This window comes from Schistocerca gregaria, chromosome X, assembly GCF_023897955.1.
Source record: "Schistocerca gregaria isolate iqSchGreg1 chromosome X, iqSchGreg1.2, whole genome shotgun sequence".
Classification (NCBI taxonomy): domain Eukaryota; kingdom Metazoa; phylum Arthropoda; class Insecta; order Orthoptera; family Acrididae; genus Schistocerca; species Schistocerca gregaria.
Window position 1 is genome coordinate 309,323,773 of NC_064931.1, and position 16,247 is coordinate 309,340,019.

The following is a 16,247-nucleotide window of genomic DNA, read 5'->3' on the forward strand; positions in this document are numbered from 1 at the left end:
GGAAGTTTCAAGTTTCATGGACAGTTCTATGTTTGCAGTGCTGGGTACCACCTCTGGCAAATTACGAATTTGTGTGCATTACAATATCAACACAACACGCAAACACAGATTTGCTTTCATGTGTGCCAATTGTGCAAGACAAAAATTTTGACTCGTGAGCTGTTTTTTTTATTTTTATTTATTTATTTATTTTTTTTTCTCACTAGATTTAGTAGTGAAGACATTGTGGAAGATTTCCCAGTATACTCAAAGTTACTTCCCAAACTGTTGCCTGAAGATCCTGTTTGTCTAAGGTGAAACAGTATATTCTTACAAAGCGACCTAATCATAATAACTAGAAAGATTAATAAGCCAGAGATTATATCTCATAGTAATATGAGGCACGCACTTTCAGTGTACAAAGTGCTATTCTGGCACATTCAGAATCAGGCAAGATATGAGTCACTATTGCTGTGGTGCTTAAATTTAAGGTAGATGTTACAGTACATTACAGATTTTACAGTACATTAATGCCACTGGAGTATAGTTCATACCATACAAATTGCCAGAGAGCCTTGCTTCTGGAAATATGTTGACAAAGATATTGAAATGATGCTGACTTAATGCTATTTATATTAAAAAAGCTGGTCAGCTCCACTACAATATTTTCTGTGGCCACAGGCATCAGAACCCCCATCATGTCGGCATGCTGATTTTGCCAGACCTTTTCTTGGAACTTACTGGCTCATCCTCATCAATGCTTTCTCCAAAGTTCCGTTTAAAATACAGATGTCACTGATATCTTCCACAAAGACTAATCAGGCTTTCTCACAGGTTGTCTCTATTGAAGGATTGCCAAAATGTATTGCCACTGACAATGGCACATAGTTTTCTTGTTAGGAATTTTGACTATTTTGTGAAACCAATGGCATTTCACCCTTCAAGACTGTATCATTTCATCTTGAGGCAAACGGCCTCACTGAAAGATTCATATGAACTAAAAGTCAAAGTGAAGAAGTTGAGTCAACAGTACAATAAAAACAATGCTTTATTGATTAGCCTCTCTCAGTACAGTGCCACTCCACATGATGTACAATCTCCAGCTGAGAAGCAACCGTACATGGAAGATCACACCACACATTAATGTCCATTTTAAGGCCACTCATCCATTCACTAGCCAAACTTCGACACTAGTTGAGACAAAGAAAATGTAAACTACATGATCTGGTATGCATTACAATGTACAAGTATGAGGAAAAGTCATGAGTAACAGGCATGTTTAAAGTTAAGTGTTCACATGGACTCACAACACACCAGCTACAGATGTCAAAATGACAAAAGCTTTACTGCCTCCTCGTCATGGTTTTGAAATGGTTTCCCATAATGTTGTGGGTGAATGCCAAAAGGAGTAACATTTATGCACCCACCAAATTTGCACACTGACAAGTAAGGAAGCAGGATGCTAATGAAGCCAATTGGCTTCATAAGCCCCTCCCCTCTTCAGGGGTTGGTTGCCACATACAGAGATACTGCAAGAGGCTGCCACCACATGGGCACAACCACAGACCAGGAGCCTCCTCAATTCTGAGCTGCCATCTCTAGATGATGCTTGCTAATCTCCTGCTTCCACCCTATGTCCACTGGCACATCAAATTCAACTTCTTATAGTGTTGCCAGCCACCAGAATGAGTACTGCCTGGTATGGACTACTATGCTTCTACATAGTACTGATGCAGATGGAATCCTGCCACCAACAGGCACAAAAGATGATTCACCACTGACACTCATTCAGTTCCTGCAGTGCCAGTACTATCTACAGTTCTGGCAGTCACACAATTTCATGACTTCTCTTAGTTTTGTTTAGAATACTACAATTCCAACCCAGCAGGCACTATTTACAGACCAATAGGAACAGTTAATTATGAGTGTCTGCATAATACTTTTAGCCTTAGTGACTAAATCAGAGACTACAAAAAGACAGGAAAGTTGTTTAGGGTTTCTATGCATTAAGTATAGGACATTGATTTCCACACACCAAACTGTTAGCAAACTGTTAAATAAACCCGTGTATTATCACTATTAAGAAATGCTATTGACTATTTCTTATGGTGTTACCACATTCCTGACTTGCCCAGTTAGCTTGCATGTTACAGCACAGCTTCTAGGATGGGGAGATGGACCAGTCCCAGGTCGAATCTGCCCAGTGGGTTAACGAGGAGAATCTGTGTACTGGCCAACATGGATGTGGTTTTTGGGTGGTTTACCACAGCCCAATAGGTGAATACTGGGCTGGTACCCAAGTTCCGCCTCAGTTACATGATTCACAGACCTTTTTGAAAACTTTTGTTCAGTTTCACATGAATAACACTACATGCAGACAGGTGGGGTACACGTATTCCATCCCGGGGGGTGAGGGTACGGGGCGGCAACTGACCATCCCTTAAATTAACCGTGCCCAATCTATTGCTAACTACACCAACCTTGTGATGATTGGGACAAAGGTACAAGAAAAAGAGGAAGATGTTGTTACCACATTCTGCTCTAGTGCCACCCTGTATAGCAAGTGTTTAAATATATACACTCCTGGAAATTGAAATAAGAACACCGTGAATTCATTGTCCCAGGAAGGGGAAACTTTATTGACACATTCCTGGGGTCAGATACATCACATGATCACACTGACAGAACCACAGGCACATAGACACAGGCAACAGAGCATGCACAATGTCGGCACTAGTACAGTGTATATCCACCTTTCGCAGCAATGCAGGCTGCTATTCTCCCATGGAGACGATTGTAGAGATGCTGGATGTAGTCCTGTGGAACAGCTTGCCATACCATTTCCACCTGGCGCCTCAGTTGGACCAGCATTCGTGCTGGACGTGCAGACCGCGTGAGACGACGCTTCATCCAGTCCCAAACATGCTCAATGGGGGACAGATCCGGAGATGCTTGCTGGCCAGGGTAGTTGACTTATACATTCTAGAGCACGTTGGGTGGCACGGGATACATGCGGACATGCATTGTCCTGTTGGAACAGCAAGTTCCCTTGCCAGTCTAGGAATGGTAGAACGATGGGTTCGATGACGGTTTGGATGTACCGTGCACTATTCAGTGTCCCCTCGACGATCACCAGAGGTGTACGGCCAGTGTAGGATATCGCTCCCCACACCATGATGCCGGGTGTTGGCCCTGTGTGCCTCGGTCGTATGCAGTCCTGATTTTGGCGCTCACCTGCACGGCGCCAAACACGCATACAACCATCATTGGCACCAAGGCAGAAGCGACTCTCATCGCTGAAGACAGCACGTCTCCATTCGTCCCTCCATTCACGCCTGTCGCGACACCACTGGAGGTGGGCTGCACGATGTTGGGGCATGAGCGAAAGACGGCCTAACGGTTTGAGGGACCGTAGCCCAGCTTCATGGAGACAGTTGCGAATGGTCCTCGCCGATACCCCAGGAGCAACAGTGTCCCTAATTTGCTGGGAAGTGGCGGTGTGGTTCCCTACGGCACTGCGTAGGATCCTACAGTCTTGGTGTGCATCCGTGCGTTGCTACGGTCTGGTCCCAGGTTGACGGGCACGTGCACCTTCCGCCGACCACTGGCGACAACATCGATGTACTGTGGAGACCTCACGCCCCACGTGTTGAGCAATTCGGCGGTATGTGCACCCGGCCTCCCGCATGCCCATTATACGCCCTCGCTCAAAGTCCATCAACTGCACATACGGTTCACGTCCACGCTGTCGCGGCATGCTATCAGTGTTAAAGACTGTGACGGAGCTCCATATGCCAAGGCAAACTGGCTGACACTGACGGCGGCGGTGCACAAATGCTGCGCAGCTAGTGCCATTCGACGGCCAACACTGCGGTTCCTGGTGTGTCCGCTGTGCCGTGCGTGTGATCATTGCTTGTACAGCCCTCTCGCAGTGTCCGGAGCAAGTATGGTCGGTCTGACACACCGGTGTCAATGTGTTCTTTTTTCCATTTCCAGGAGTGTATTACTGGTGTGCTTAGCACTACCTTTTACTGACCCACAACATGAAATAACTTTTTTGCCACTATGGATGCTTCAGGTGAACTGATAGTAGTGTTTAATTACTGTGTCCCACCAAATGAGAGAGGCAACAAAGTTGTGTAAATGTAGTCAATGTGTTTGTGCCAGGTACAGTGTTTAATTGTTATTTGTAAATTATACCTGGACTTGAAATAGAATCTCAAGCACAGAAAGTAACCTTGAAATATAGTTTCATCTTTAAAGTCACTTGTCCAAAAATCTATGAATCTATCACATGGTTCTTTGGAAAATTCAAGATTAGAGAGGTTATAGCTATTGGTCTATAATATGAGTTTCCAAACAATGCGTTCTATATTGAGTTAAGGAATTTCTCTGCTAGCAACTGAATGATCATGTCTACAATGGGATTAATAATATCACTACAGCATGGAGCTAAGTGAATAAGTTAATATTACAACAAGAGGCCTTTATCTCCTGACAAGAGAAAACTTTGTATTGCACATCCAAGAGTAGCCAATGCTTCACCAAAACTTACATCGAAAATAAAGCAAATGGTAAAGAAACTTAGGGATGGGCTAATGAAGTGCAACCCAGTATAGAACCCAGTACACTGTTCTTGATGGGTAGTGTTCATCAGAGATAAGGATATCATCAGGACTGCTCTTCTTCTCTATATTCATAAATGATCTTACTGACAGGGTGAGCAGCAATCTGTTGCTGATAATACTGTGGTGTAAGAGAAGGCATCATTTTTGGGTGGAGGATAAAAGATGACCTGGATGAAATTTATAGTTGATGTGATGAATGGCACATCACTCTAAATGTGGAAAAATGTATGTTAAGGCAGACAAGTAGGAGAAACATTCTCATAATGTTCAATACAGCATCAGTAGAGTGCTGCTTGATACAGTCACATCAATTAACTGTCTAAGGATAATGTTGCAAAGCAATATGAAATGGAATGGACATGTAAGGATTGTACCGAGAAGGCAAATTGTCAACTCCAGTTTATTGTGACAGTTTTAGGAAAGTGTGGTACACCTGTAAAGGAGACTGCATATAGAACTCTAGTTTGACCCATTCTTGCATACTGCTTGACTGTTTGGGATTCACATTAGGTAGCATTAAAGGAAGATGTTGTAGTAATTCAGAGATGGGAGATGCTTCGGGAGCTTAAATAGGAATTCCTGGGTCAAAGGTGATGTTCTTTATGAGGAACAATATTTAGAAAGTCTAGAGAACTGGCATGTGATGCTTACTGTAAAAACATCCAACTGCTGCCAACGTATATTTAGTGTAAGGACCACAAACATAAGAGATATTTGGGACCATATGGAGGCATACAGACAGCTGTTTCTCCCTTGCTCTATTTGCGAGTGGTGCAGGATTGGAAATGACTAGCAGTGGTACAATTTACCCTCCACCATGCACCATACAGTTGCTTGCAAATTATGTGTATGGAGTTAGATGCAGACAGAGAGCTGTATTTCCCCTGCTCTATTTGTTAGTGGAACAGAAAAGGAAAATATGATTAGCAATAAAAGGTGCCCTCTGCCATACAATAGATGGTGGCTAGCAGAGTGTTTATCTGGATGTAGATGTAGAACCACCTACGACTTATATGGAAAGAAACACACCTTTGCATATAGAACAATTGAATGAGCCACAGAGGCATGAAGGTGGAGCAGAGGGACACAAAACCAATCTCACCCAGCTAAAGAGTGACAGACAGACTTACTGTACAACAGTAGTGACCATAAACAGAAGACATGGGGACAAAAGCATGGTGCTCTTCCCAGTTTCACTTATGTTGTTGAAAACTTCGCAAACCACCCAGTCTGAATTTATGAATCTGATATTTTAAAAGAACAAGTACTGCAGTCTGAGATCTTGCCAACCACCTTTCCTCACCATTGCATCTATACAAGGTATTAAAAAAATTATGCCATATTTTGAGAGGAAGTTGTGGACAAATGAAGGCCCATTGCTCTGTTACTGTGAATTGGCAAAGCCAATGAATGTGAATGCAAAATAAGTATTGTGGTAACAGATTGACATGTACTGTAATGTAGCCTGATGTTCACATTCACACCATATTTAACCCATGTTGATATTTTAGAAGTTCTGGTGTTTCATAGTAAGAGAATAACGCATTCTCATATGTTTACTGCATTCTGTAGGCAATTCACAATAGGAAAGAACTTTCAGAAGAAGAGGTGTGTTTCACAGAAGTGAGGATGAACAACAACCCGCACCTCTTAAGGTATGGATTTTGGAACCCATTTTTACTCAACATTTTTTCCTTGTTTTTGTCCATACTACCACTTTCAAAACATAAAATAATTTTGAACACACTGTATATACACCATCAACGCAGAAAAAGAAGGGGACTTTGGAAATTGAATATGTTGCATCTATTGTTCTTGCATTCCAAGCTCACACTACGATGCAGTGGCTTACAGAAGCAACCAAAAAGGCATTTACCATTTACAGTCACTCCAACCAGCCAACATGCCAACTGCCAGCTTGGATAAATCTTCTGTTACATGATAACTTTAGCAATCCCTAGAAACAGTATCATGTTTTTATGTTATTTAATACTGCTACTTCTGTTTTATGGCTCCCATTCACAAACAGTACATTGTGAATTACCAGTTTCTCTTTAAACATATGATATATATTATGTAGCATAGACACAGAAGAGAGAGAGAGAGAGAGAGAGAGAGAGAGAGAGAGAGAGAGAGAGAGAGAGAGAGAGAGAGATAATTTTGTTAGCATAGCAAGGATTACTCAGTATGAGTTAATAATTGGTCTTTATTACTAGAAAATTTACAAAGAATATTCATAAAGCTTTTATACATTTTTCAGTCTGCTTTATTTCTTCTGCTTCACATTCAGACATACTTGCTTCAGGATATAATTTGAAGCTTTTCATTCTACCAGTGATTTATCTACATTTTACTATGACAATTATTATCACAAAGAGCCACATCAAACTGTCTGTGACAATCTCAATTAGTAGTTCTTGACAGTTCTGTACTTATGGCAAGCTATATGGGTCACGACAAAGCATTATATATCTTTTGGTTTTTCATTTACAACTTCATTAAAACACGCAGCTTCACATATAGAATACATGTAAGTAAGTGGTACCATCTTAGGCAATCTCTCAATATGACTTGATGGTTCTTTTTATCAACCAGAGTGAATTATTAGGCTAACACTCCTTGAACATGATCCTTCTTCTGAGTTGTGCATATGTTATATACAAATGTGATTTAAGGATAATATGTGGTGTCCACTTTGAATCCCATGAAGGCAACTGTTTAAAAATCTATGCATACTAACAACAGTTGCATATTACATCTTTTGTAAAGCTTGTTGTGAAGAACCAGGCACAATTTCAAAATAACTAAAATAACTTAGCATTCAGAAACATAACATCAGAGACAAAAACAGCCTACATCATCCACACCTTGACCTTACTCTTGCACAGAAAAGAGTACATTATGTAACCATAAAAACACTTTACCACCTCCCAAGGTATTAGCATACAGTTAACACAGTTTAAATCATTTCTCATTGGCAACTCCTTGTACCCTGTAGTTAAATATTTGATTGGATAGTATCTATGGGTGGATAAGTTATGTCTTAATCTACATTGTTGTTGCTTCAAATAAAATTACAAATCCAATTACATAACATCAAATACGCAGCTAATTTACTCATAAATTTGTCTTATTTGTAAGCTTATTGACACTCATCACATCAAAGTAAGTTGCCACAAAATTTAATCAATGGAATGTGTAACTAACTGACTAACTAAAATGATAATACCAAATATCTGCAAGTCCACATTTTCTTAATTAAAAAAATCGCAGTGATTTCTGTTGGATGGGATAACAATCATCTTCTTCTGCACAAATCTTGCATAGCAATGAAGATGGTAATTTTGTGTTAATAACTAAAATGTGTTTATGCGTAAATAGTACAATATAATAGCAATATTAAAATAACTTTCTGCTGGTAATTCTTGCAAAAGTCAGGTTGTGCAGCTGTAACATGGAACATTCAATACTGAAATTTGCTTTTGTATTGGCGCCACATTTAGAGACAAGATTATTACAGTCAACATTGATCCCAACAAGTTATAGAACTTTTTGGATGATTTGCTTTTGTTTGAGCCTTTCATTAACTTTAGTCATATCATCAAACACCACTGTGAATCTTTTTTCTTGTGCATCACCAAGTAGATATTTTGTGATTGTCATTACCTCTTATGTATTTGTTATGTTTTACTTTTATACTCGTTAAGTTTTATATGTCAAAATGTCACATGGGTTATTACAACCAGGTATCTGAATGGGTCAAAAGTGTTCTCAAATTTGTCTGATTAAACTGAAAGGATAAATCAAAGCAATAACTGTTAAGCACAAAGAAAATGTGTTTAGCATTGAGAACAATCTGCAGTGCCATTCTCTATATTCTACAGCAAGAATTTCATCATTCAAAAAACACACATACATATAAAAGTAGAGAAGAATTACTCACATGTGCAAACATGTCAACTATAACAGAGCAGACAACACTTTAAATGCATAATCCGAAACAATAAGCTCTCTATGCTTCAAACAAAATAATAAATAAATAAACAGAGCCTACTGCAGTTTTAAATATAGACAAAGGTTATGTGTCAGTTTTAACAGCAAAAAATCACACATCCATTTCCTGCTCTTCTTGTTTACCAATAGATGTGTACTGCACTTTCCTTGAGATGCTGTCTAAAATAGGTGTCACATGACTCTTAATCATAAACCAGTTCATATAAAGAACAACTCCACAAAATATAAGTATTAAACAAACCAGAAAGCTGACAAGTATGGGAATAACATGGTGTTGTGAACTTGCTGTTTCTTCTGGGGGACACTGTATCTGACGAAGTGAAGAAACAATTTGTCCTGCATTACTCTCTGGCAGTCCTGAGTGACACTGAAGAGATCCTTTATTCCTTACTGTCACATGCGTGTTTTGTAACCATTTGTAAAAATCAGTTATTCGACAATCACATGTGAAAGGATTTCCACCGAGATCGACAAGCAGGCTTTGATTTCGAGCTGGTAAAATATCCAGTTTATCAAGCTGTTTGCTGTCAAGTACTGATATGTCATTTTTTTCTAGATCAATGAAACGTAGGTTAGGTAAACATTCAATATTAAAATCAAGATCTTTCAGTTTATTGTCACCAAGATGCAAGTCCATCAGTGCAGGGAGATCACAAAATACTTTTGGATCCTTAAATCTGTGGATTTCATTTTGTTCAAGATGTAACTTAATGAGATGTGTCAAATTACTTTTGACAAATATATCATGCAAATCTTCAGCGAGACCTTCTGGTGTGTTATCAGCAAATGCATCAGTAAGATGCAGTTCCATAAGATGTTCAAAATTAGAAAATATTCGAGGATGGTGATAATTTTCTTTCCCAGTACCATCTGAAGAAATATTTAGTTCATTATGGTTCAGAATGAGTAGCTGGACATTACTGACTCGATGATATGATTTCCCACGAATAACTTGTAGTCCATTATTTGACATGTCAACTACTTGCAGTTTTGTGTAGTTATTTAATCTTCCAAACACATTCCATGGTAGTTCTCTTATTTTATTTCCATTGAAAACCAGTACCTGAAATAATGAAAAAACTATATTAAAAGAAGCACAACAAATGTATTTCTGTTTTCACTTTCAAAGCATTTCTAAAATAAAATATAATGTGATAACTTTAAATTAATAAGTGTAAAATCAACAATCCAGTAACTTGAACCAATGTATGGTTTCATAAATCATGGTAATAGAATCTATATGGATGGAAATGGATTAAGACACCAAAACAAAAATTACAGGTATTCATTTCACAGTGTATGTATATGCCTACTATTAATTGTCTCTCACTTTGTTTTTGCAATAGCATGAGGCTAAAAAGATGACTATAATAAGCTTTGTAGCATGGAAGCATTCATTGTTTTCATTTAAAGACAACTGCAGAAACAGGTCCATGGCAAAGGACAGTTTGAGTAATTATAAAACTAACTCAAGTGTATTAGTAACTGTTATTGTAATTGGAATTAGTGTAAGGGGCTTGTCAGATGTTGGAGATTTTATTATATTAAACACTTTTGTATCAGTTGTATTCTTCATTATTGTCAAGCTGTCAACCAAACCTCCTGTCTAGGCAGAAAACAATCCCAAAACAAATTACCTCTTGTAGGAAGGTCTATGCTGTTTTGAAATTGTAATTTTCCTGCAGACATAGAGGTAGATGCTCTTGAAGATTGAACCCATGACAGTTTGTTGTTGTTTTGCAAAAGGTGATTGTGTGAGAATGTGGAGGATGTGAGAGAGATGCCGGCAGGGCTGCATATTTAACTGAGCAATGTAATAAAGGCTCCTTCTGAAAGGAACACTTCTTGCATGCAATATAAACTCAAGTATTCTTCCACAGAACTGCAATGTTATACATTAAATTAAAGAGTAGCATATCTAAATAACTACTAAAAATGTAAAATGTATCATATTTCTTGTCATTTATTGATATCTATGAAAGCAATGAAATTGTATAGGAAACAATGGATGTTAATAAATGTGGTTCCATTTTGTTACAGGTGCTCTGAATAGATTTTGTGATCTTGCACAAAGATGATTTCTGTTCTTAAATACTCGATGAAATCAATGAGCACAGATGCTGTAACTGATTATTTGTCAGAGGCACTTTATTTAATATGTGTTTTCTTTGTATCCAGAAACAAAATATAATTAAGAACATTGTTTTATGTCACCATATAGTCTCTGGAGAGGTTTGGCATTTAGTCGGTTCTCTAGTTCCATGTCTTCATATTATTACCAGTTCATTATTGTCTTTTCTATCATGCAAACCAAAAATCACAAACATATTTCTTCTACTAAAATGTTTAGAAGTTAACCATTACACCAGTGAGTTGATAACACAATGTCTTTTCATTTTAAATACTGTCTCTAGCCTTTTTAAAAACCAATGTACCATATGAAATCTAAGTCAAGGTTAGGTTAAAACATGAGAAAGCTTGTGGCAATATTTTGTTGGAAGTTATAATGGATAACTGAAAGTTAGCTGTATATTAAAATATTTGACAGGGTATGATCATTCTATAAAATAAGGGGAAAGTGAAGTGGCTCAATGAGAAATATTGTGCACTGAAATGCTACAAATATGGAAAAATCTATTGCCTCTTATTATTAAGAAATAATTTAAAGGTATGTGACATGGATAGGAATGTCAGATAAACAGTCTGATAATCATTATATTGATTAGTTTTATCCATGTTCCAACAGCTACACACTCCATTCTTTGGAATCTAGGAAATGTTTGGCAAGAGAAAGAGAAATGTCAACTAATAAAACTAACGTATTTTGGTTGATATAATCATAGATGAAAGTAACAAAAATGTATCTAATTTCTAGAGGCAGTACTGTTTGAGACCTTCATTTGATACTGCCGAGCAATTTCATTCTGTTTTAAGTTACAATAATTGACTGACTGATTTTTGATTGATTTCATTTGATTATATTATGTATAGAGTGTGTACCTGCAATACAGGACAACCCATCTTAAACCCAACAACTGAAAATATTTAGCCCATATAATACAATGCAAACATCAAAATTTCAATGATGATAATAAGGTTGCATACACTTTTTTTTAAAAGAAATAAACTTTGTATCCTTAAGAACTTGGGTGTCATAGAAACATTTTATTTTACATAATGTTTATTCTACTTTAAATATGAAGCAAATTCAGATACAACTTTTATAAGATTTCACTAGGTTATCAACTGCCTTATGTCAAAAGAAAGACCTGCATCACACATTACTGGTAAAATATTCTTACAATTTTCAAATGTAACATTTGTATGTTTCTCTACATAATTCTTGATTAGGGACTAAACTGAGAACTCGTACCAGTTTACAGTCTATAGTCTGTGAATTAAGAATGTGTTACAATGCAGAGGCAAGAAGAAGGCACTTTGTGCACTGAATGATATTATTGAATGTGTTACCTGCTGTTTTTATAAATTTAATATCCATGAGACACAGAACATAACTTCTCAAAGTCTGTTGTCACTGGATTCAAGCATTTAGTGAAGACCATTACAAAAGCTTTGATGCTTGTAGCCAGAAGGCTTCAAGAATAAGAATTCCTCCATAGTTAATCATCAGCAAACTAATTAGAGGATAGGTGAAAGTGCAGAAATGCAGATGACCCCTTGTTCTTGTTGTGAAAGTTTAATTAAAAGCAAATAAGATAATGATTAGAGAATATTCCAATGATATACACCCACATAAGCATCATGCAGGCCATAGTGATAAGGTAAGAGGGTTTCAGACAAGTAAAGAAGTCATCCTTTATGATAGTGTCTTTGAATGAAGCAGGAAGAAGGTAAGCAGAATCATCATTAAGTTCTCTCAACCACACATGATGGTGTGATTCAAAGTGCATTTGCAGATGTAGAATAGAATGGAACTGTAGATGGAAATGAAGAGCAGGTACTGAATTTTTAATTTTATTGTGGATTTCTTCTTAATAAAAAGTTCTGTAGATTAATCAATGGATTAATACAGTTTCTGTTTGAAGATACTGTGGCACATTATCAGAAAGAGAACACAGGGAAATAATATAAGATCAACAATGTAATTTCAAATTTTTAAATGTAATAATGAGGATGAAGAATAAGTGAAGAAAATAATAAAGTTGATTGAGAGACTACATTTAAAAATAGCGCAACAGGAGCTAAAACAGTTCAAAACTGAATTAACCACAAACTGAATATTGCTACCAGTCAAGACCCAAAATTATTATCAAAGTCAGTCAGTACCAACAGCCATCAGCTGAACATGATTCCTTGTTACAAGACAGACAGGGACTCGAGTGTATCTCAACTTATCCAAAGGAAGTTTTCTATCAAATGAATTATCTGAGCATGTCCTAAACATTTTATCGACTACTACATCTGTCTCACATTTCCACCATCCACAGAAAAGAATCTGTCAGAGAAAGGCTAACATAATGATTGGTTTACCATTGCCTCGGATTATTTCTCATATGAACTGTTCAACTAAGCAGCAGTATTAACTGGAGCTAACCTTACATCATCACAGGAGAGTTTTTGTGATGTTTGTAACTGTAAGAGATGAGTGGTGGCCAAATTAATCCCACATTTGATCCATAACAGGTACATGGATAGATAATTCAATAAATAAAAGCTTTGTATGTCACTAACATTAAGGTAATTCGGGCAGGGTACTAGTTAAGATTGATAAGGCCAGAGAAACAACGTGGCAACAATGTATCAACTCATAATTCACCACAGATAGTTTACAGAACCAAAGAAAACATAAATCAGAATGCCTGCAGTGAGATTTGAATCCTGCTCCTCCTGAGACTCAGTTAAAAAAATGATCAGTTTCAAATTAAATATTAAGTATCTTACAAGGAAACCTCTCCATCGCAACCCCCTCAGATTTAGTTATAAGTTGGCACAGTGGATAGGCCTTGAAAAACTGAACACAGGTCAATCGAGAAAACAGGAAGAAGTTGTGTGGAACTACGAAAAAATAAACAAAATATACAAACTGAGTAGTCCATCCCAAGATAAGACACATCAAGGACAAGGTGAGCTCAGGAGCGCCGTGGTCCTGTGGTTAGCGTGAGCAGCTGTGGAACGAGAGGTCTTTGGTTGAAATCTTCTCTCGAGTGAAAAGTTTACTTTTTTTATTTTCGCAAAGTTATGATCTGTCCATTCGTTCATTGACGTCTCTGTTCACTGTAATAAGTTTAGTGTCTGTGTTTTACGAGCGCACCGCAAAACCGTGCGATTAGTAGACAAAAGGACGTGCCTCACCAATGGGAACCAGAAACATTTGATCACAAGGTCATCGGTCAACCGATTCCTCCACAGGTAAACACGCCTCATATGTATTCTATATGACACTGGTGACGGCATGTGCCTCACATAACAAGAATATGTTGTCGACCCACCTAACTTGTACACTTGGCGAATGGGTAAGAAGATTCTTCTACCTTGGCTGATTTACATTTTCTTGTGGATGTGATAATCACTCCCAAAAAGTGAAGAAAACATAAGAGTTTGTCAGATAACAATTGTCTAAAAATAAAAAATTAAACTTTTCACCTGAGGGAAGACTTGAACCAAGGACCTCTTGTTTCGCACCTGCTTACTCTATCATGGGACCACAGCGCTCCTCAGCTTACAGCCTTCTTAATGTGGCCTATCTCGCCATGGACTACTCATTTTGTATATTTTGCTTATTTTTTTCATAGTTCCACACAACGTCTTCCTGTTCTCTCGATTAATCTGTGTTCAGGTTTTCAAGGCCTATCCACTGTGCCAACTTATAACTAAATCTAAGGGGGGTGCGATCGGGAGGTTCCCTTGTTAGTATACACACACACTTCAGAAGTAAAGTATAGTGAAGCAAAGAGAGATCATGAAAACATTATAGTGCAATACATGCTCGCAAATTATGAGACCACAAATGTGATCAGAATGACAACTTATTACAAGAAGAACTTGTTACCACAAGTCCACAAAGTGAGGCAAGAAGGAACACTTTTCCCTCCTGGAATCTTCCTGTGGGAAGCAGTACATGGATGATGGACAGGTTGTTGATGCAGTATGTACCATGCAGGCAGATAGGCCTTCCCAGTAAGGTGGCCTAAGGCTGTCACTTGGATGTAGATTATGTTGAAAAATAGATTTTTTTTAGCCAAAAGAGTCGAAAATAATATGGTGTATTGGAATCCCGAATTAAATGAACCAGCTTTCAGAAAGAAAATGTGTTGCATTACTTGCTGGTTGCACTTTGGACCTTAAACCTGGATCAATTATATTTGCAGAGGGTGGGTGAGTATGCTTAGCTTACAAGTGCAAGAAGCGCAATGTAAAAAATTACTTATGTTTTATTTTTTTAATAAACACAATTTCAAGTTTTCTAAGAAACTTAGGAAACCACAGACCATACATCTAGTAAAGTAAAATGAACACATTGTTTCATTACACATGGCATGTAGATAATTAACCCTGGTGTCACATGGAACATTTGGCATTTAACTCTACTTTTTCTTTCTATGGTCCTAAACTGGCAAAACATTGTGTCTTCAAAAATAAAGTTTTCTTATTATTTTTAATTGTACATGTCCTGTAATTACTGTAATTAAATAAAATATTCATTTTATTTGATCAAATATGTTGTCTCAGTAATCTAAGTTTTTTCAGCACTCTAAATAGTAGCTGACAAATTTTTTAAATTCAGAATAGTTTTTAAATTCTAGTTTTTTAAACATAAATAATTTTTTACATTGTACTTCTTGCACATGTTAGCCAAGCAACCTCATATGTCGACTATGAATGTAACTGTTCCAGTTGAAATTTGCAGTGCAAGAGGGGGCATGGCAACTTATATTAAAGGACCACAATGAATACTTGATATAGTGTTCATATGTTACTTACATGAAACATACCACACATATTTTTATTTTTGTATTTAGCTTGCACTTTTTGATATTTTTGTAACTATTTCTTTTTTATAGCAGTTTTACATATTTGCCTTTACCAGATATTTAGTTCTGTTATGGTTGTCTAATTTTATTGATGTAAGGGAATGCATGATGCATGTAACACAGGGCTGGCAGAAGTATGAGCTGAGCATGTAGTATACGTCCCTAAGTCATCTGGAGTAGTGCCACAGCTGAGTCTCGATGTCACTCTAGAGTGACACTATGATACTGCCACAGAAATGATCTGGGAAATCTGTACACAGTCAAGGAAGGGTAACTGAGTTTCTAACAAATATTCAGCTATGTTTATTATCTTGAACTTTCTGCCTGTCAGAATATAGGGAGGAACAAGAGTTTTCTTGGACTTGTCTCCAATTATGAGTAAGGTATCTAATTTTGCATAGTTGCAACAAGTAGTAATTGATATCATATGCCAAGCTTGTCTGAAACATTTTGTAAAAACAAATGTATTTGTAAATTTTAAGGAAATAATGGCACACTGTGTATATGTCCATGAATTATTTTAGAGGGAGAAGTACTACGCCTGCCAAATTTTATTAATGTAAGGGAATGCACGATACATGTAACACAGGTGGCAATTGAAGCAGGCCCAGGTGTGTGAATGTGCAAAGGGGAA

General features: G+C 37.4%; 1 protein-coding gene across 1 annotated transcript in view; it reads right to left on the reverse strand.

Annotated features, from left to right (window-relative positions):
* Window positions 1-6,795: 6,795 nt before the first annotated feature.
* LOC126298594 (phospholipase A2 inhibitor beta) overlaps window positions 6,796-16,247 on the reverse strand; it is a 161,293-nt gene continuing 151,841 nt past the window's right edge. The window contains exon 3 of the mRNA XM_049989969.1: window positions 6,796-9,684. Within this exon, the coding sequence (XP_049845926.1) occupies window positions 8,713-9,684 (972 nt within the window). The 3' untranslated portion in view covers window positions 6,796-8,712. The remainder of the gene's footprint in view (window positions 9,685-16,247) is intronic.